The sequence below is a fragment of the Acipenser ruthenus genome, chromosome 19 (assembly GCF_902713425.1).
Source record: "Acipenser ruthenus chromosome 19, fAciRut3.2 maternal haplotype, whole genome shotgun sequence".
Taxonomy (NCBI): Eukaryota; Metazoa; Chordata; class Actinopteri; order Acipenseriformes; family Acipenseridae; genus Acipenser; species Acipenser ruthenus.
Genome location: NC_081207.1, coordinates 30530336 through 30552197, shown reverse-complemented (window position 1 = coordinate 30552197; position 21862 = coordinate 30530336). Strand labels below are relative to the sequence as shown.

The following is a 21862-nucleotide window of genomic DNA, read 5'->3' as shown; positions in this document are numbered from 1 at the left end:
CAGAAATGTTCCAACTGGAATAAAAAGTTACTATTTTTTAATGTTTTTTTTATTTACAACCAGTCTCTTGAATGTAATATATAGAGGTCCATCATTTCAGACGCATCAGATGCAATTGTTTTTACCCGCGCCACTGCCCTTACTTTAGCGGAGCGTGTGATGGCTGCAATCTCAGAATACACATCTGATGTTTCTGTGAAGTTCTCCACTACGAAGTTAGCGGTGTGGTACAGCAGAGATTGCCTGTGCACTGTGTCTTTAACCTCGGTCACTTTCTCCAAGTAGCTCAGCTCAAAGCCTTTGGCCTGGAGAGAGAAAAAAAAAAAAAGAAATGTACTGGTATATATACACACATATATATACACATATACACTAAACACTGCATTGAAATCTATATGGTCACTACTAACTGAACTATATCGATAACACAAAAGACTATCAAAAAATATGTTTAAAAATTGCAAAACGTATATAAAATACACCACCTCTGAAACGGCTGTCTCCACGGTTTGAATTCATATGTAAGAATTAGCGCACATTAAAATGAACACGATTGCAAAGCTCCTACTGGCTTTAAGCACTTCAAAACTAAGAAAAATACTTACATTGGAACAATTGAGGAAGTTTCCAATTGCAAGCAGCGTTGCCAGAATGTTTTTGAACGTTTTATTCTTTGCAAGCTGCTCCATTCCCAGCTTCAGATCAAACAACGGTTCTGCAATCTCCTACATAAGAAAAAAGAAGAGAAACTGAAATAAGCATTTATATATATATATTATATATGCTCAACCGAGGTCTACACTACGGACATTAGATATTTAGCCAGTACAACTCTCTATTTCTCTGTCCCCTAGATCACTCCTGCAAATCAGAACCTGTTCTCAGCTGGTCCTATGGTTGGTTGATTGATTCATGAAGTGCTTGCCTGCCTGCATTGTGTTTGAATTGAAGCCGTCTCCTATGAGCCAGTGTCTCGGCCCCTCTTACCTTCTCCATGCTCTCATAGTCCAGTTTAAAAGCCCAGAGCTGCAGCCTGGCGGTCAGGCCGCTGATGGAGGACAGTATCAGCAGGAACTGCTCTGCGGTGCCCAGAGGAACGTCAGGGTTGGCCAGCTGAGCTTCCTGGATCCTCTGCTTCTCCTCGTCCGTCGGGACCATGGTCAGGATTTTCTGTGAAGGCAGAGCAGGAAATCGGGGGTGATCCATTTGTTTTAAACAACAAAGAAACGTTACTAGAAACAAGAGAGTGGGTATTCAATTTGAATTCATTATTGACACAGCGCACTGTTCAGTTAAATAAATCTGCACCATAAAAAAATAAAATAAAACTGACACATCATGAATAGCTGCTGATATAATGAGTTGCACTATTAGTGTGACATCATGCCTAAAGGATTATGACGCTCACACAAAGTCCAATGTCAATATCAATCAGCACCATGCAACAGCTTTGAAAGTGTTCTTTGTGGTTCTAGCGCTCTCAGTCAAGGGTGCACATTCAGAAGCAGGACACTTCAGCTGCAACACTCATTCCCACTCGAAAGGTTTCCCCTCAACCCCTACCTCAATGCCTTCCTTGTTAATTGCAAATTCATCGAAGTTGAGAACGGCTGTCTTAATGATGTGAACTGGGGGCAGCACCGTCATCCCGATGTTAATTGCATTGCTTCTCTTGGGATCCAGTACAACTATTGTCTGCTTTTTAATTTCAGCTCCTTTCTGAAACAGGAAAGTAGAAAGAAAACACACAATGAATAAGTAAGAAGTACTTCACACACAGTGGGGGGTCAGAGACCCACTCTCTAAAAGCAGGAGCTCAATGGCTCACTTGTACAGCGATTTGTGTGGCGCTTTGGAGATCGTATGTAGATTAAAGACTCTATATAAATGCTAAATATCTAATCTAAAACATTCTTCTTATAATGCTTAATAGACCAACAAAGTACACGCTATTCCATTTAAAACCATTAAACAAATCAGCATTCACCCACCCCGCAAAACAAGTAAACTAATATAAAAGAAAATGCCACCTGAAATCAACTCCAAACCTATTAGCTAACATATAAGAATTAAAAAGCTATTGCCTGCATGTCTGCATTGTGCAAACTTTACTGATTTATTACACTGTTTGATACTATCAGACCAAGATCTACATGTATTGTTAGATAACAAGACAGGAATAAAACAAAATGGTATGAACACTCGTATGAAATAATGCAGAAACAGTTTTATTCTACTGTAGTTCAAAAACAGGGCACACTGTGTTGATGACTCATTCAAGATTTGTATTGTGCCCATTCTTGATCACTTACAGTGCCACACATGCACTTGGCATCCTGTACCTCTGAACACGCTCTGCTGCAGTAGTACGCATGCAGACTGTGAAACCAGGGCTGGGGTCAATTCCGAATGAAATTGGAATTTGAATTGAAAATCTTCAGGATACAGAATTGGAATTTGAATTGGAATGAAAGGAAATAGAATTTAATTCTATGAAATTCCACTCATTTTAAAGTCAAATGCCACATTTATTTTATACTACATACTTTATACTTTTATATTATATCACTATAAACAATACTGATTGCATTAGCATTAATATATATACTTTCAAATACTGTATCTTAAGCATGGCTCAAAGCTTTTAAAACTTAGTTTTTTGCATTTTTGTAATGAGATGTTTAAGAGTACAGCTACAGCAGTCCTTAATTATTTGTTTTTCTTTATTCATCCGTTACTTAATCCTTTTCCACAAATAATTAAGGACTACTGTAGCTCTTAAACATCTCATTACAAAAATGCAAAAAACTTAGTTTTGAAAGCTTTGAGCCATGCTTAAGATACAGTATTTGAAAGTATATATTAATGCTGTTGCAATCAGTATTGTTTATAGTGATGTATAAAATAAATGTGGCATACAACCTTTTTAAAATGAGTGGAATTTCATGGAATTAAATTATATTTCCTTTCATTCCAATTCAAATTCCAATTCTGTATCCTGAAGATTTTTTCAATTCAAATTCAAATTCAAATTCTTGAATTGAATTGGAGTTTACCAACACATTTGGAATTGACCCCAACCCTGTGTGAAACGGTATGAAAGAGCCTGATCAGCTACACGCTGTGTAGTGCTGTGAGAGCTAGCCTAGTTCTCTTTCCAGTCTCCCAGTGAGGATTAGTGAACCACCATTTTTAAACCTCATGCCCTGACCTAACTGCACAATATATACCTTAGCAGTAGGGAGTTCCTTGGCTTTAGACTCAAACAGGTGCTCCAGCTTGGCAGTGTCCACAGTCACCTTGTCCAGGGAGGCCCACACTGTGCCCCTCCCAAACGTGCACTTCCTGGGGCTTTCCGACTGCTTCAGCTCCTTCCAGAAGAGCTTCACAGTCTTCCTCTTCTTGGCGAAGGCGCTGTCCTCAGTCTTTAAGGAGGGGGACATGCACAGGCCTGGGGGTGGAGGTGGGGGAGGGGGGCAGGAGAGGTCACTACTGCCGGGAGGGGGCGGAGGTGTGGGACACATGCCAGTCAGGCCAGGAGGAGGGGGAGGGGGTGGTGGGGGTGGCAGGGTGCCAGTGCTGCCCAGAGGAGTGGGGGGAGGAGGGGGGACCGCGCCCCTGTTTGTAACCCCCGAGTCGTAAACGCCAATGTCCAAGACGTCAATGTCCTCATCCTCGAGCAGGTCTGAGAAGTCCAGGTCCTTGATCTTCAGCTTCCTGGAGTGTGTCTCCAGCTGGTCCCACATGCACTCGCCATCCCTCGACAAGGGGGTCATGTGGGTCTTCTCCAGGTTCTTGGAGTTGATTTCAGCATCAATGCTGTACTGTGCTCTGAGGGTTCTGGGCTGCTGCTGTCGCTCCTCGCTCAGCCTCTCCTTGGCTGCCCTCACGCTCCCTGCCATGCTCTCGATCTCCGGTCTTTGCTGGCTCTCCTCGCTTCGCTCGTAGGGGGGCTCCAGATCAGAAATGCGGCTGGCCAGACGGGCCTTGCTGGAGGGCTTCCGACCCTCTCCTGGTTCCTTCTCCTCCTCTCCTTCCTGCACCTCCTCCTGCTCCCTGACCTTCTCAGCCTCCTGGGGTGTCTTCAGGGCCACGATTTTGTTCCTGGAGTACAACATGTCGAGCATGAACTTCTTATCGCTGGAAAGGGTGCTGTGCTGCTCCAGACTGCTCTGCCGAAGGAGGCTTTGACCTGCAGCCAAGCAGAAGACACAACACAGTTACACAACAGGCACTCAGAAGAGCTGCACCTCTAGAATTACACAGCAAGGGATAGAGAAAGGCTGAGATGCAGTAGACACAGAAAAGACTGATATGCTCCCCTCAATTGCAGATCACTGGTGCACAGTGGCACCAGTCTCAGTTTGTCTATTCGTCTCAGTTTGTCTATTGGAGTGCTTTAACCATACAGTCATTACTCAAGCAACCTGAGCTACTGCACTGCAAGCTCCAATACTAGACACATACCAGCTGCACTAATTATTATTATTATGAAACAAAACGTAACGAAACACAGTTTAATAAGCCTTGCACACTTGAGCAGGAAAGTTTCAGTATACATAAAATAAAAAACGTCGCCAACTGGAGACTGGAGTCTACTAAAGTCTTTGCAGTTTGTCAAACCATGACTGAAGGTCCCGTCATGTACCCAAGTTACCCAGCCTTCCAGTAATCCCAAAAACTAATTTAAGAAAAAAAAAAACTGAACAAATCTGAGAGCTGAAATACTTGCCCGAGTAATGAGCAGCATGCGGACAAACTCCTGTGTTTCCACAAGCTACCATTTTAAAAGAACGGGACTAACGCACGAGAAAGTCTCTGCTCCGCCGCTGGATCCACTCACAGCTTGACTGCTGGGGAATAAACTCGTTGTGTGGTGGATCAAAAACTAAATACAAGAACAAACAATGTGCTGCTGGTGCACAAGCAAGTAAATGCTTTGACCTCACCCTGATCTAAACAGTTTGCATGCTTGCTGTCCCATTGCTGGTACCTTCCTGCCTCTAGGCTAGGGAGTAGTCACTAGTCTGGCCAGCATCCCAGAGACCAGCCGATATTATCAAGCCGCCTATTGCCACTATACCCAAACAAATGCAATCTACAGATATCTAATTTCGGAAGATTACGCACCACAAACAACATGCAACAAATGGTTAAACAAAGGGATTGACAGCACACTGTAACAAGGCAATTCAAATGCTTAACCCTAGCCATTAAAAAGAGGGAGCAATGCACGAACGATTGGACAGTTTCAGTTATACACGTTATACACAACACTGTTGCCACATTGTTCAACGGCTTGGAAAACCTTCCTCGTCAATTGGATTATTGATTTATTTAAATTCATTGTTAAATTAATCTTCTCCAGAACAATTGATCTGCAATGCCTACACAAACACAATGCATCCTTCTACAAGAAACACAGAGAACGTCTCTGTAGAAACAGTATTAGCTCTTGTTATATATATATATATATATATATATTGTAAAGGGATTCTACTGAATTGAATAAACAGAAGTAGAAAAGTCTCCTTCCCACAGCGATTGTTCTTCTAAAACGAGAAAGATGCCAAACTACATGTTGTTAATTGGATAATGAAGATGTGGAACCAGCCAGCTTGTTAATGTGCTGAAGAATGCTTGACAGGTTCATACCGTAACGCTATCAAGTGAACCCTGCACTAATAAACTCAACACTGTGTGCTCTACACCTACTGCACTGTGATTCTGACTGCATTCAAACAGCAGCTTGAATTCCTCAGCTGCGTGGATGTACTGTACTGTATAGGGAGGGGGTGGAGGGGGCAGGATCTACCTGTATAAGCACTCAGCAATGTGTGCTGCATTTTCAAATGAACCTTTAGCTTTATTTGCTTTGTTCTTTCATTTTTCATGTTGGTTGAACACGATGGTGCAAACCAATTTCATCCCACCTCCCCTCATCTACATTAATCTCCTTTGCTATCTTAACTGTCGGTTTGCAGCCCTGCGCTTCCTCTCTCTCGCTCTCTTCCTTTCCTGTGGGTCCCTGGCAGGGGTGACTATGGAGAGGGGAAGGGGGGTTGATGCTCTTGTGGGACCCTGGTGGGGCTTGCTGAGGGGAGAGGGCAAGGGGGGGGTTGATGCTCTCGTGGGACCCTGGCGGGGCTGGCTGAGGGGAGAGGGCAAGGGGGGGTTGATGCTCTCGTGGGACCCTGGCGGGGCTGGCTGCGGGGAGAGGGGAAGAGGGTTGATGCTCTCGTGGGACCCTGGTGGGGCTGGCTGAGGGGAGATGAGATCTCTTGCCTGGGTCATTATGTGCCGCCTGCCTGTCGCCTGTCTTGTCCTCTCGCTCCAGGGTGCTGCTGGCCGAGGAGGAGGAGGAGGAGGAGGCTGAGCACGGCTCCTTCTCGCTCGCCGCCTCCCTCTGCCGCTCCTTCGCACTCAGACGCTCCCCGCCTGCAACACACAAACACAGACACACCTCGTTGCTCTTCTGCCATCTCAGGACATCTCCACGGCTCAGGACCACAAGCTCTTTAAAACGCACAATAACTGTATTCTCACCATCTCATTTTATTTCATCTTGTCAATGAAAATGGAAATTGAATAATAAAATATGTGTTATGATGAATGGAAACTAAATATAGGATAAAGGTCCTGCTTGAATCCCAAATAATACTGTTCTGCATTCGCTCTGTGTAAGTCATGAACTAATGATTTCCTTTATACACTCTTTTCCCCCTAAATAGTAAACTGAATTGTGACAAACTCTTAATCAAACTTCATTCATGGTCTTCATTTCAGCTAACCGAAAAGGCAAATCTAGATTATTTGTGAACTGAGAGAAAAAAAAAAAAAACTACTGTGTATATATTTATTTTTTCAATGAATAGCAGCAATTTACAGAAGATTGTAAGAGATGAAAAGGCCCTAGAGGGTGGTAACTGTTTCAGTTCAATCACGTTCGGAGATTCTTATTTTTGTTAAGGCCCCCCCCCAAACAAGATTTCCTTACAGCAATATGTAAATGGGTCTCTCCTGGTCCCTTCTCTGCTTTCTTCTGTTTAAAGCTCATTCACAGCTTTCCAAACCCTCAGCTTCCAAGGGCCCCCTGCTCTAATTTACATCTCAAAAAAGAACTCTGAAATAATCACTGTTCAGTTTCCTGAGTCACGAGAGGTCAGAACACTTCATGGGAAATTCCGATCTGCTCTGTAATCACATCACGTAGCAGTGGCTGTAATGACCTTGCCATTTGTTGATGCCCATTGGCAGCGGTACAAATTCAACTCCTATAAACTGAACACTTCCCCCCTTCCTGGCAGCTGCATTACAAGAAATGGAAATGCTGGCGAATCAACATGCTTCGAAAAAATGAAATGCATTTGTATTTGAGCTATTTATACTCAACACGTGTTAATTATAGTGAACTTTACTGGAAAACATTTCGATAACTCGATTCTGGGATTCCTTACACTGCCAAACTTGAACTCTTCTTGTTGCTGACTGGGGAGTAACCGAACACAGGTTTTGAGACATCAGCATGTGGGTTTTTAAGCTTGCACACATAAAAGGTGCTGCGTGGAAGACTACATACTTTATTGAACCGTGTTAATGTGAGAAACGTTCACTGGGTCTGAGCAGCAGACTGCATAAGGAAGGAAGAACAGGTGAACAGTTTCATACTGCTGTCCTATTGAAAGGACAGAGGTATTACATTAAGGGCCTGTGTGACTCTCCTCGGTCTATGACAGCACTCCTGAATAGATTAAACAAAGCAGTGTAAAGCAATTTATTTAAAATAATTTCCACAAATAAGAAAACCATGATACAGAATTGTAATAATAGTCTTGTACATTCAGTAAACAATGTATTTCAAAATGACAACACAAGGGAGCTGCTTCAGAAAAAGCATTCATATTTTTAGACTGACTGAAGGTATTTTATAAAGTGCTGACTTCGGATTTAGTATTTGCTTTATTAAATGTAATTTGTCTAAGGCCGATTTGATGAATCGATTCTAGCTAACCTGATCGATTAATCGATTCATCTTTTAATCATTTTTAACCCCTCTAGTTCTCATCTTTCAGAAAAGCCTCTCGCATCAGCACTAGCTTTACATTCATGAATAAAATAAGCGTTTACCTTCATTAAAACCACTTGGCGAGTCGCGGCCCTTCGGGGAGGTGACCACAATGTCTGGGGATGACGACACTTCTTGAGAAGACAAAGTATCCAGCCTCCCTTTACTGAGCGATAACCTGTTCCTGTCCTTCTCCCTTTGGGTGGCAGCTAGACTTTGCAAAAAGCGATTTCTGCAAGATTGAAATAAAGACAAAATCAAACCATGCCAGAAAAGGGGTATCTAAACCTCCCAAAACATCACTTGTAGCCGGAAACGTCTCCCCACTAGATATCAGGCTGCATGCATGATCCCTCATTCATCCCTCAAGCCATCAACAGGAATTGGGTGTTGGGTTGACTGGAAGTCAAGGAGGGGGCAAGGGGGGGGGGGGGAGAAGAGGGGGGCTTGGCAACAAACTCAAGGGGAACTAACTCTATCAGCTTATCAAATTGGGAGTAATTCCCTTGGACACACCAACTGGTCTTACCGTTCTCTTTCCAAGGACTGCATAAAAGGGGACAAGAACAGCGTTTTTACTGTCATAACTTATTTCACAAGGAATTTATGTGATTCCCTTTTTAGATTGTGGAAAGCCAGCACTCGTACAAGAGATATAAACATCTGGATTCAAAATTACCCCAAATGCACCGCCGGTCTGCCACAGAAGCGATCCAGAGCTCGTTGCAGTCAGATTGTTACCAAGAGCCTAGCAATGCAGCCCAGGTTGATTAAACACAATGGCTTATTTTTGTAGGTGTACTGTAGGACCAATAGATGGCAGTGTTGCCTAAACAGCCTGACAATAAGAGACAGGTATTCTGTTAGACTGTTCGTTCTTGAAAACTCCTGCCACATCTCTAAATGAATAGAGGGGAGGTGAAGGTCAGTCATGTAAATGGTTAGCTGTTAAAAGGAGTACTAAACAAGGTTTTTAAAATTTATTTCTTACCTCTTCATAGCTTTATTAACACTGTCAATATTTCAAATGCAAGGCTGTAGATAAACGGTTGCATCCTGGTATTTGTGCTGTAGGTCACATGGTCTGATTACAGCTAGCCCACTGGAGTAGGCTTGAACTACAACACAGTGAAGTGATTAGGAACCAGGAAGCATGAGCAGCAACTTTTAATTTACATTGTTGTCTTTGCCCATTCCAAAACAGAATAAAAACATACAAGCAAAGAGCCAACCCACCTTCAACAGACGAGAGGGTGAGCAGCAGAAACAATGCTAGTGCTAAAATGAGGTGAACAAAATCACTGTAGCGCCCTTCGTTAGCACTCTTTAAATATGATGCATGCATTATCAGCAGTAATCATTTCTGTGGGATTCCTAATTCCTGTGTTCAGAACGATGGGGAGCACACAGCTTTTTTGGTAACAATCTGACTGAAGCTCCGGCCCTCATGAGAAAAGAAAGCATGTTTTGGAAGCCAAATTAAACCACGTCATGCACATTAAACCCACAACCATATCTGTACTCCAGTACTTACTCAAACTTTCTTAGGACAGGTTTATCCGTATTTACAGAACAAACCTCCTCTGTCCTGAGAAAAAAACATTGTATTGAAAACCTCTGAAACATTTTTCTAAAAACACACTGCCCGTGATAAATGGCATTGTATACAGCATATGCATGCATTGGCTATCTGCATGCTGTCAATATCCGGGTAATTATTATGACACGTTATCAGAATATCTGGGGACTTTAAACTAATTCTGCATATAATATTTATATTAATGAAATTCAATTCAACGTAATAATTGTAGCTGTTGGCACAAGCTGTTGTTGAACCCTCTGGAATCTACCCCTGACGACACTGGCTGCAAGCACGATGTCTCTGCAGTTCTGCTCGTGTTCTCCACTAAACGATAAGAGTAACACATACAAAACCTGCAAAGTAATATCTGTGATCAGAAAACAGCCGAGGAGAATCAGAAAGACAGGAAGCTGTATCAAAGCAATGCTGAAAGATGAAAGCTGCGCTGAGCCACAGTGCTCAAAGATTAGAACCCGTCAGCACACGTCATGCAATCACATTTTACTGACAACATTAGGGCTTTAAAGACTGCTATGAAGATCCATTTTTTTTCTTGGTTGAATAAATTCCTTAAAGTAAATTAGGAGCAATTGAGTACACTACCTATTGTTTCATGGTGTAGAAAATCAATACAGGTTTAAAGCATATCAATAATCAATCGAAATGTATTATATATTTTATACTACAGGTACCAACAAAAAAAGGCAAAGTTTAGAATGCAAGACATGTCTAAAGCTGGTCTCATTTAAATCACTTAAACAAATAAGTTTGAAAATCTCTCATTTATAATTAACTGTCATAATAATAATAATAACAGCTATCATGGAAAGAACACCAAAACGCCAATAGCAGTAAAACACTCTCAGCACAATTCTTTTTCCCTGTTCTGCAGTTTTTTTGGGGTTTGAAAATCCCCCAGCATGGTCTAATTTGATGCCCATTAAATCAAGCAGATTATTGCCTTCCTAACCAAAGCCACGTGTTGCATTGCTGCTCCAGCCGGTTCTTGCTGCTTGGGAGTTTAATATATATATATATATATATATATATATATATATATATATATATATATATATATAAATGTTCTCCCCCAAAATGACAAGGTCTCACAATGGTGTGCAATAATCACACATTCTTTGGGCATGCTGTTTCTACTTACCAAGCAGAGTCAGTTTGGTGCAGTCTGTAAAAGGAAAAGCAGTTTGCCGGAGACAGGAATGTTGGATGGCAGAGCAGTAAGCAAAGAGGTTAGGGTTGAAGCCAAACATTATAAAGGGAAAGAAAGAAGGACAGAAAGAAATGGAACAAAAAAACAGACATCAGTAAAAGAAAAAAAAAGAGAATAAAAAAAGTTATCTAGTACATGGCAGAGAAAGCCAAGAAGGAGGAGCGTTGAGTGTTTTAGCAAACTCCTCGTAATACAGTGTATTGCTTAACAAAACCAGCAGCCTGGAAATGTAATGGTTAAACGCTGTTGGGGTGCAGTAATAGTAAAAACCAATGGAACCCTTGCAGACTTGTCTACACTTACAGGAGCATAAGAGGAGTAGCAGCGACTTTTCAACAGCTTCATGGATTTGTTTAATGACAATGAAAAAACTTCCTTAAATACATACCTGATGTAATTGCAAAAAACAGCTCCATATAATTGTGAAACACGTATCTTATTATAAATGCACACGGCTGTTCTTTAGAATGACATGTTCTGGTCTAGGCAAGTGCATAAAACGCATAGCAAAACGGGCCGTGCAATTAATGGGAATCTACTAGAAAGTTTAATCAAAAGTCGGGTACTGTATTTTTAAAATCACTGTCAAGCATTTTGTACAGAAGAAACACTTTCGTTAACACCATGAAATTCAGATTTGATCCCCGGCAACTTCAGAAATGAACACATTTATAAAATATTTACTTTCTATACCATTACTATGCCTTATAGTAATAGAAAAAAAACATATCTATCTGCCAGCTTTGCTAGTTCCTAAAGTATATAGAAATATATTAATTGCAAGCGACTTACTTGAAAATGCCTCTTTCAGAAGTTGTGCCCTCCTTCTCTGGTGCCGGCTGAGTGCAGTGCAGATCCGACTGGCTCCCGTTGGGAGAGGAGTCCTGGAAGGCAGGGCTGCAGACAGGTGAAAGCAAGGTGAAGCAGAGGAACCAGCATTGCAATGGTGCACAAATCCAACACTGGAGAACTGAACCAAGGGTCCTTCAATATCTCCAGAAAAAACAGTCTCCTGTCAGCCTCTCTCTCTCTCTCTCTCTCTCTCTCTCTCTCTCTCTCGGGATTTTCAGTGCAATACTGACACTCTGTATTTCACGCCAGAGGATTCTGTGTGCTGCTCCTGTTTGTGTTCCCGGACCCAGCATGGAATGGGATTCGTTTAAAGAACTGTTTTCAATGCATGTATTGTTGCCTCAGAGAGCGCGTTTCTGAATACAAATCAGGTTTCCCCAACTAATATATTGAAAACTACATGTAATGTTTGCATATAGAGTCTAACATACCTAATACTTATCCTGACAAATTGTAACACTTAAGAGCCATCGCAGTAGGTTTTTGTTTGTGACGCATAGTGTTTGATAAAGGCAAGTCTACCGACTTGTTAAATGTGTGTGGCTCAAGAGACTGAAGCCTACAGTATCAAACAAAAAGAGATTTACCCTAGATACCCCTCGAAGTGCATCCAGCATCCGAATGACCTGAAACGACATGACCCTCCTATTGTATAGCAGTTTCAGCCATTCCAGGTTTTACTAAGAGCTGGATTAGCCACAATGTATAGCTAACAAGCTCAGGTGTGTCTTTTTATAGTAAAACCAGGAATGGGTCAAACTGTTATGCAATTTGAGTCTTATTTCCATCCCTGCTATACACTTAATTAATGAATAAATTGAACAGTCATTATATGCTTAACTGTCTCTACCAAGTCCTTAAGATATCAGACCAGCTCACGCTAGTACATGATACAATGTACTATAGGAACTGGTATGTGTTTGATAAGAACCTTAATAGAATCTTCTTAGAGAACACAGTAAAAACTCATGTGTCCTGCCTGAACAACAATGACCAGCTCACCCTTGCCAAAGAGAAATGGTTAGAGAAATGACTGATTGGTTTGACGTGATTAAAAGCATGTCAGGTGACAATTCATGTTCATTGGAGAAATGGTAGGAAGATGCAGTTTACAAACCTGGCAGAGGTGGGAGAAGCTTCCCCGGACACCGACTGACCGCTAGAGAGTCTAGACCTTCTCCCAATGCCCAGAGGTGGCACATAATGACTGACGAATGAGCGCCCCCTGGTGAAAGGACCAGGGCGGTGAGAAGATGATCTGAATGATAAATCAGCGATGTTAGTAAATGAGCAGATTATAGAGGGAGCTAGGAACCCATCCACAGAAACCAAGGTTGGACATCCAAGGTGGGCAAGCATCTTCAGACAAGTTAGCATCCCCACATTCCATCAGGGGTAACACTCTGCTTTAAGGGGCTTTGATTACACTGCAATACCAGGCACAAAACCACACGTGAAGGTGTAACCTGCTGGAATTGACAGGTCTGGCCTGGTCAGAGGGGCAGTTTAGTGGCTTTCAACTGGCTCTGCTGGTTCACAAGACTGAAATGATCATTTAAAGGACAAAGGAGTCCATTTAAAGCCCCTTTAGGGTTACATTTATTTGCACGGTGCTTCACATCCGATCTCTAAGTAGCAGCAGTGTGGTCACTAATTGCATGTCCAATGAATTGCCCGCATACTATGATTGCTGCTACACTGTAGTAAACACATGTAGCTTGTCAGGTATAAAAAAATGCCCGCTGAAGGAGTGTTACCAGCTCTGGAAAAGCTTGGATTAGCACAGTACACATTCCACCACTGAAACCAAAGCACACTGGAAAGGGTTAGGTTCTAGTCAGCAATGACATCACACCACGATGAAGGCATGATTGATATTGCAATGCAGTGTTCAAGCCAGGGTCAGCATGATTGCTTGGGCTCCGGCGAGCTGGGCAGGCTGGAGCCGTGTTTTACTAGACTTGCTGAGCCTAGGTCTCAAGAGGTACTGTTTTATCTGAGAGCCAAACCCAGTTACACTGCACATTTGTATTCAGCCACGCTTTTTTTTCTTCTTTCTTCTTCATAATACTATGATTGTGGAGCGCACCCCCGGGCATCTGCGCTCCAGGGAGTTGTGTGAATTACAGTGCATGGATGAGTAGGAGGTGATGTACTCACTCTCCGTGGTTACTTCGTATAGAAGCGATCCAGACCCAGCCAGGCTTGGGTTTACATCAACAGAGTCCAAAATAAGAGATTCCGAATAAGGGGTCTTCACTCTTATTCAAATAATAATAATAATAATAATAATAATAATAATAATAATAATAATAATAACTATTTCTCAGTGGCTAGATAGACACTTGAGGGACGTTTTAGAAAGGGTTAATGAATATAAACCTTATTTAAATCATCACAACATTCAGGAAGAGGTGAAGGCAGCCAGGGAAATCTTGTGTTTTTTGTTTTTTTCTAATGAGCTTGAACACTGCACTGAAACCGTTACTGACTTGCATAACATAAGGACAGCAAAACCATTTTTTATACAGTTCTACATGCATCAGCTCCAAAAGGCAAAAGGGTATAAAAAGTATGTTTTTGTTTAACATTTAGTAGCCGGAATGGTAATTAATACCCTATAAAAGCAGTCCAATTTATTAAAGTATTTTCAGCCTCCTTTTCTAATTTTCTGTGAAACACATGATCGTCTGAGCTCAATCAACTCCTAATATTTCACAGTGGAACCTAGGTTCGGTTATCATGCAACACTTACGCAATAAATAACAAATACGCATTTGCCAAGTCTATAAACAAAACAACTCTAAAAACCACTGCACGCTCTTTCTGCCCCTTCTTTTCAAAATAAACCATTATTGTTGTTACAGTTACTCAGTGCTGAACACCCAGAGACTAGCTTGACACAAGCAAAAAAAAAAAAATTCTTCTCATAAAGTGTGGAAACTTCCAAGAAAAACTTCATAAGCAGAGGCGGTTTATCAACACGGAATAAAATGTTTTGATTTTAGCAGACACAATCTAAACTTAGAATGGTATGCAAGAACTGGAGAGGTAAAGAACCCCAAATAAAACTATTTAACACAGTCCCAACACAGCACACCAGCAGATTTCACGTTCAGAATCAGCAAAAAATAAACACATACACAGTGTACATAAAACAACCCAAGCAGTGTTCCGTGTGTGTAAGGGAAACTGCACACTATAAGTAAGTAAGTAGGTAAAGTCTGAAGCATAGAACTGTTTCACACTATTGACCATCCCGATGGCTCGGCTCAAAACTGAGGGAGGCAGGCCGGTCACACAGGTACCGCGCTCCCTGTTTATGGGATGTTCTGCTGAAACGTATCGGGGACTTGGCAACGGTGAACATTATTTAATCAAGATTTAAAATCTATTAGTTTGACAAGGCTTTTCTTTAATGTTCAGCTCTTACAGGTGTTTCACAGAAGATGCTTTAAATCTCTATTATATAGGATTGGATTGGATTGTTAACTTGTGTTTTTGAAGTATAGGTTTCAGAGGTTGACAAGCTTTGAAAACCAGACACTCTGAGATCCCGGAAGCGCAACCATGTTCAGGAAATACCCCAGTTGCATGTAAGCCAGCCCGAAGATACCCTGCATTAACTGTGTCATGCCAGAAGGCCATAATATTTATTCTTTAAAACTAAAATAATAAATCTCAACCACGGCTTCAGTTAGCAAACTGATAACCATCCAAGTGCGTGCCAATTATTATTGTTTCTTTTTCTTAAAAGATAACATTGAGCAGAACTGTCTGTCCGCAGAACACGCTAGCCCAAAGCATTATTGAATTAATTCCTTAAACCCAAAGAATGCAGAGGATCAACTCTTAAGAGCAGGCTGGGGTTGTTCTGGCTGCTTTGTGCTTGAAGGTTTCTGAGGGATGCAGTTTGGTGTTTGTGTTCTGCACCGGCTGACTGAAAGCTTGAAGAATGTTTCACAGCTTCCTCAAGGGAGATGTTAAGGAATAATAATAAGAATAATAACAGGGATACAGAACACGGTAATAAGAATAATAACAGGGGTACAGAACACAGGTTACTGTCTCTCCAGTGTTCACAACGCTTGTTCGCATTACTTCTCGCTTGCTTGGGGTTGTTTTAGCTGCTGTTGCAATTTCATTTAGGTTTGTTCATTTAAATCAGATATACCCTTTCAACGCACACCTCCATTAGCAATACCATATAATTACAGAGGCGCTATATGTATATTTTTCATGTAATTCCACCCTTAATTACAGAAATCCGTTACAGAGAAAAACATTATCGAACCTAGTCAGCAGGTTTATTTGTTCAGCCCTGTGCTGGACTGGGTTAAAGAGATGCCCTAAAGCTTGCTGCATTGACATGGTCCGAGTAATCCTCTTTGCAAAAGACCTTCCTTAACCATCACAGCCCTGTATAAACTGTGTGGGATGATCACTGCTGTTTGAAGCACACCCCTACAAGCACCTAGAGATGGATTGATACAGCTCTGGGGTATAGGAGTAGCTGTGCCTTTCCAGCACTACAAACAGCACAGATATTATACCATAAAAGCTATAATATACAGTACAATATTTCTGAGCTTAATCAGCCACATAAGCTTATAAAACTACGCATATAGAACCTGGAATGGACCCAACTGCTAGGAGTCTTACTTCCATCAGAGCGCTGCATGGCTATGCATTTTCTGGTACGCTATTGCCTTATGAATACAGCATACAGTTCAGGGCCCTGAGCTGCCAAACTGTTTTTTTTAGTAGGAAAGAGTGTGTTTCCAATCAATACCATTATAAAAAATCGAAATGTTAAAAAAAAAAGGAGGGACATTCCTATCCCCCATGTTAAATCACTCCAGCTAACGAGGGACAGTGGTTCAAAACAAGGAGGACTGTCCCACGATAGAGGAACTCATGGCCAGCTAATGGCTGCTTGTGTGCAGTTAAACCAGACCACACCGGAGTTACCAGCATAATTACAGCTGTATCGCTCCCCAGCTCAACTCCCATAACTACACAAACAGCTGATAAAGAAGCAACTTTCAACAGGCACATCCTGTGACCGTAAATCTGAGCGTGCAAAAACCTGTCTCCAATCAAATTCATTAATACAGCCAAGCAGTGCCTCTGCAGAAACACTAGTGAATAACATCTGCCAGTCACACAGCCCCTGGGACAGTGGTTCTAGCATTGTCAATTCTAGAGATGAACTATTTATTACCAATGCAGCAGACTCCTTAGACAGTAAGATTACATACAGTACGGTCTCCCATCGATATCACTAGGACAAAACCCAACAACTGAATATTGTTCTGGAAGTGTGTAGGGCAGAGCAAGTTGGAAAGATGGATGACGACTGCAGATTATAGTCCATTGCACTGTAAACACTGTAAAGCCCCTCCTGGATCAATACATTCCAAGGGGTCCGGCTGCAGAGGGCTAGTACTGTACAGAAATCAAAGTCAAATTCGCTGCCATGTCTTGTCTCCCACAGCGTGCTACGCAGAACAGAGCTTCCATATACCACTGGAGATCCTTGAGATTCCAACCCGACTGGGTAACGGGCTGAATGTCTCACCTGACAAGATATTAGTCAGCCTTCCTTTCAAATGCTGTCTATAGCGGTTAATCCTAACTCCACCGCACAGGGCTTTGTAACAACTGTGGTTAATATTCGTTTTTTCTTACTCATTCGCGGGTCATCGGCAATCTACAGGAAGAGCGAAGGCAAACAACGAGTCCTGCAATTCCACAGGCAACTGAGCACAGGGGTCATGCCCTCCGAACGGAGAGAAAGACCATAGTCCAGTGACGAAAACCAGAGGTATCTGTACACTACCCAGGGCGGCCCAGCACAGACTGCACTGCACTAACGTGTGTGTGTGTGTGTGTCTGTGTCTGTGAATGTTCTTCTTCCTGCACAACAAGTGTTCATTCAGGAATACAGTTTAAAGGGAGTTTCTGTATCTCAATAGCAGCCCCTATAGCATGCTCCATAGCACCCCATCATACTGGCTGGTTTCACAAACTGAGACTAGCATTAAACGTGCAGTATCCAACATTAATTTAGGTAGAGTATTCCAAGACTAGTACTAAACCAGCTGTATTAACATTACTGGCCTCTTATATGTGACTGGTCATCTCTGGGAGACACTTCCATTATTTTAAAAGGCAGTAGAAAGTTGGCTTACGCATTCTGCTAGACTGATTGCTCCAGTCAAAACGCCCCGTTTCTAATACTTCCTTAAAAACGAAATGTATTTCACTTTGAGAAGCATCCTCTAGTTTGTACAGCCGCTCGGCACAGCTCTTCCTAATTGGAGGGTCTGCTTTATACTGCATGTCTGAACAGCTTCTCAAGCAGCTGAGCTCTGCAGCGTGCTCCAGCAGACGCAGTGTGAGAAACGCACAGGGTTTTTTTTTTACCACATATGGAAAAGTTACATGGCAAATCTATTACATAGCTCTGTCCACCTTGATTTGTTTCCCCCACATGTGTTGTTTTTCTGGCTGCTCTGAGCTTTTGATATACATGCTTTTCCAGAGCAAGCATTTAAAGCGGTCCCCAATCTGTCAGCATTACTCAAGGATCTCACAGGCCAGCGGTGCAGGGGCTGCTGTTGATACAAGCACTCAAAACATCATGAAAGCACTCTCTTAAACAAGAGGGGTAGCTAGCTACAGTACAATCACCTTGCACAGACACAGTCATGCCATAATACAAATCAATTCAATGTAATGCACTATCAAAAACAGTCGTCAGTCTTTATGAATTTTCAAATGTATAGTTTACAGAATATATATTGATTTGGTTCCAGACAGACTCCTATTGTGAAAGCAACAAAGAGCGAGTGTGCTTTACCAAGTTCAGAAGTGATGACCGAATTCGGATTATTCAGGAATAAGATGGTATTGTGTGGGAACACAGAATTCCTCAGAGTTACAACATTTACATGTAGTGTATCTAGAGTCTAGGAGGGACAGAAAGATGAGCTGAAATGAAAAATTCTCCAAACCTGAGGTTGTTCTTGTAAACTTTTCCAGGAATGGAAACAATGATCAGATTACTTCATATCTATTTTTAAGTCGAGTCATATAAATAAAAAAAACTTATTGAAAATACCCCTTCCCCTTGCATCGTGTGTGTGTGTGTGTGTGTGTGTGTATGTGCGTACAAAGTAGGGGTGTGCCGATTTAAATTGACAGGGATTAAATAAATCCATTCACTAATGTGTTGATTTCAAAAACAAGAAAAGCTGTCCTTCCCTCACCTTTACAACTACGTTTTAAAAGCCAATTGGAAAGCACATTTTCCTCTCATCCGAGGTGCTGACATTTTTACTGCCATACTGCTATACCGAGCCCTGTGCTGTGCTGCTCAATACTCACGTGCTGGGGGTCCCCTCGCTCTGCTGGAGCTCTGCCGCAGGGAAATTAATGCCATTGCTGGCTGCGGCGGGAGACCCGGAGCCTGGAGAGAGAGCGGGAGATAAGCTCTGGGATCCCGTGTCCTGGGAGCTGGAAGCCCTGTCGCTGGGCAGGGGGGTCCTGTGGGAGCGGTTCAGACTGGGCAGGCTGCTCTCCAGGGTGGGGCTGGGGGAGGCACAGGAGGACGGGGTTGTGGAGGCGAACGTCGCCTCCGTCATGTTCTGTCCAGAAGTTCGCCTGCTCTTCCGGCCTTCTTCAGTGCTCGGCGCCAACTTCCTTCGGTCCCTCCGCACGTTGGGCAGGGCCCTGTCCAGCTCGCCGTCCTCAAACCTCAAGGCATTCTGCAGAGAAACGGGGTGAAGAGCACGAGCAAACTTAATGCAGGGCCTGACAAACAAACCACACCAACACCAAATTAAATCTGATTCTACTTGCAAATCAAACTAAGAGAGACACAGTCTAGGTTCTATTTCTGTAAACTGAATTCCTATTGCAGACCACATGCCAAAAAATAAACTCTGATGGCAAATCGCCCAAATATCCCTGGCTAAATAATAAAATTGATTACAATATACTGTATATGTTTTTATATTGTGTATCCGTTATCATATACAAGATTATTATATTAAAAACAGAATGCACAAAATGCTGTTGACAGCAGTACTGTATCTCACCATCACTGCTTTAGGAATAACTGACGCATTAATGCAACATTTACTGGAAACGAAGGGGACTTTTTCACAGAACATTCAGTGAGTACGACAAAAACTATGTGAAAGCAAAAATACTCCTAACGCTTTAATCTCCTTGAGATCCCCATCTGTTAGTCATCAGTCTGCTCTCCCCTCATCAATGGAAAGCCGAATATAACGTCCCAAGCCTAGCTGATTAATGTAGCCACTTCCCATGTGGTTTTGTGCACTCAACACACCGTCTCCTGCAGTGGCACTACTCTGCATTGCTTTCATGTAGCATATTTACCAACCACATACACAATGTCAGTGAATCTGTCTTCACATATAAGCTAGGTTCGCACAATACAATAAAATACCATGAGTGAAATTTGAAGAACAAGTATGAAATATCAGAAACATCAAAAATAAAGAAAGCATTGTACGAAGGACACAAAGTTTATTACAAGACATCACTGTTTCACACATGTATTCTCATGTAGCAGCATTACAAGCTGAATAAGACTTCCCCTTTAAAATTGTTTACCAGTTTCTGCATGAATACAAACAGCTTCAAAAGGGTTTTACGTGTGACTCTGTCCTGACATTCAGAGCCTTACTGAATTTGGTTTTTAAGACACCAATTTTTCTTAATAACCTCCAACAGCCTCCGAGATGCAGAGATTACAAAGGAGCCAGATAAACTGTTCAAAGGACAGCTAAGCACTCATCTAAGTGTTACCTACTGAAATTATTTAACATGCTCCCTTGTCAAAGATTAGTAGAAACGTCTTGAACATCTCTATTGAGACTCAGAATTAGTCCTCTGACAAAGCTATGCAAATAAACAGTAAAGAGTATTAAAATGGTCAGTTACACTCTACAAACTTTTCTGGAAAGCAACAGGATCCGCTGTGTTTATCCACTACATCAGTTTGTGGTCTTTAAGAAGGTTTCTGGACAGATGTTTATCTTACTAATACTGAAAGTCTTGGTCAGACCCCCTCCCCCTATTCCACCACGTGTGTGCAGAAGTGACACAGCCCTCTTCAGGCGTCTCTCAGATGAGAACACACACACACACAGCATGGTGACCCAACTGTGTGTTGAAACCCAGGAGTCAGACAAAGGGAGCTCACAATCCAGCCACTATGACTGGAATAAAGCGGGTCGAGTCACTGTTCTGTTCTATATAGAGTTCAGCTTCACTCAGGAGGAAGGTCCTTCTACAGTACAACCCAATTGACCCAATATACAGAACTGACCCAACCCTGCCTGTATCCATTTATAATTAAACGCATTGATGATTGATTACTTAGTGCTGGGATACATTTAGAAAGCTTGCATGATGTATTCCAGATCTGAGCAATGGTACCTCAGACAGGTCTCTCTGTATGTAGTGCATGCACATTTACATTGCTGGCAAGTAGCAACATTCATCTAGCCTTTTGGAACCGCACGTCTAGACCTAGGATCAAGTCAATGACCTGCAGTGTAACCTAACAGCGACCGTCAAAGTCCTTGGAAAGAATGAATCTAGCGAGCTGTCAGCAAAACTCATACAAATGATCTGTGACCGACCTGCACCCTGAATCAGTGCTCTTAGAACACAACAATAAAAATCACATAAACAACCCCCAATGCATGTCCCTATTTGAGGACTGTCTGTCGCAATAGTGGTCCTTCTGTGGGGCAATAGTCGAACGACACAGAGCTTTTCAAACTCCTCCCCCCCCCCACCCCCCCCCCCCCCCCCCTTCATTTTACATCTGCAAGCAATGCAGATGTAAAATGAATGGAGCTGAAAGACTCGTGCTGGGGAGTGTCTCCGTGTGTGAATGCAGCGCACGCTCCTACCTCATATAAAGTGAACTGGTGCTTCAGGTCTGAATCGGTTCCTTTGTTGTTCATGTGTCTGTGGATGATGGTCTCCATGCCTTGTGTTTCCAGACAGTCAGTAAGATCATAGAACGAGTCCTGGTCTGGGAGAGCTGCCAGTGTCTGAACACAGGAAGAGAGAGAGATTGAGAGCA

The 21862-nt window shown here is 42.3% G+C and overlaps 1 protein-coding gene across 6 annotated transcripts in view; it reads right to left on the bottom strand.

Annotated features, from left to right (window-relative positions):
• LOC117424354 (FH1/FH2 domain-containing protein 1-like) overlaps window positions 1–21862 on the bottom strand; it is a 57330-nt gene that overhangs the window by 5017 nt on the left and 30451 nt on the right. The window contains exons 9-21 of one of the 6 annotated variants that reach the window (XM_034040603.3): window positions 21687–21830; window positions 19120–19499; window positions 12845–12985; window positions 11668–11772; window positions 10807–10830; window positions 9600–9653; window positions 8128–8297; window positions 6286–6438; window positions 3231–4192; window positions 1564–1719; window positions 988–1170; window positions 606–725; window positions 144–305 (exon numbers count right to left, since the gene is read on the bottom strand). In XM_034040603.3, the coding sequence (XP_033896494.3) occupies window positions 144–305; window positions 606–725; window positions 988–1170; window positions 1564–1719; window positions 3231–4192; window positions 6286–6438; window positions 8128–8297; window positions 9600–9653; window positions 10807–10830; window positions 11668–11772; window positions 12845–12985; window positions 19120–19499; window positions 21687–21830 (2754 nt within the window). The remainder of the gene's footprint in view (window positions 1–143; window positions 306–605; window positions 726–987; window positions 1171–1563; window positions 1720–3230; window positions 4193–6285; window positions 6439–8127; window positions 8298–9599; window positions 9654–10806; window positions 10831–11667; window positions 11773–12844; window positions 12986–19119; window positions 19500–21686; window positions 21831–21862) is intronic. The other 5 variants (XM_034040605.3, XM_034040604.3, XM_034040607.3 and 2 more) reach the window with 5 other exon arrangements.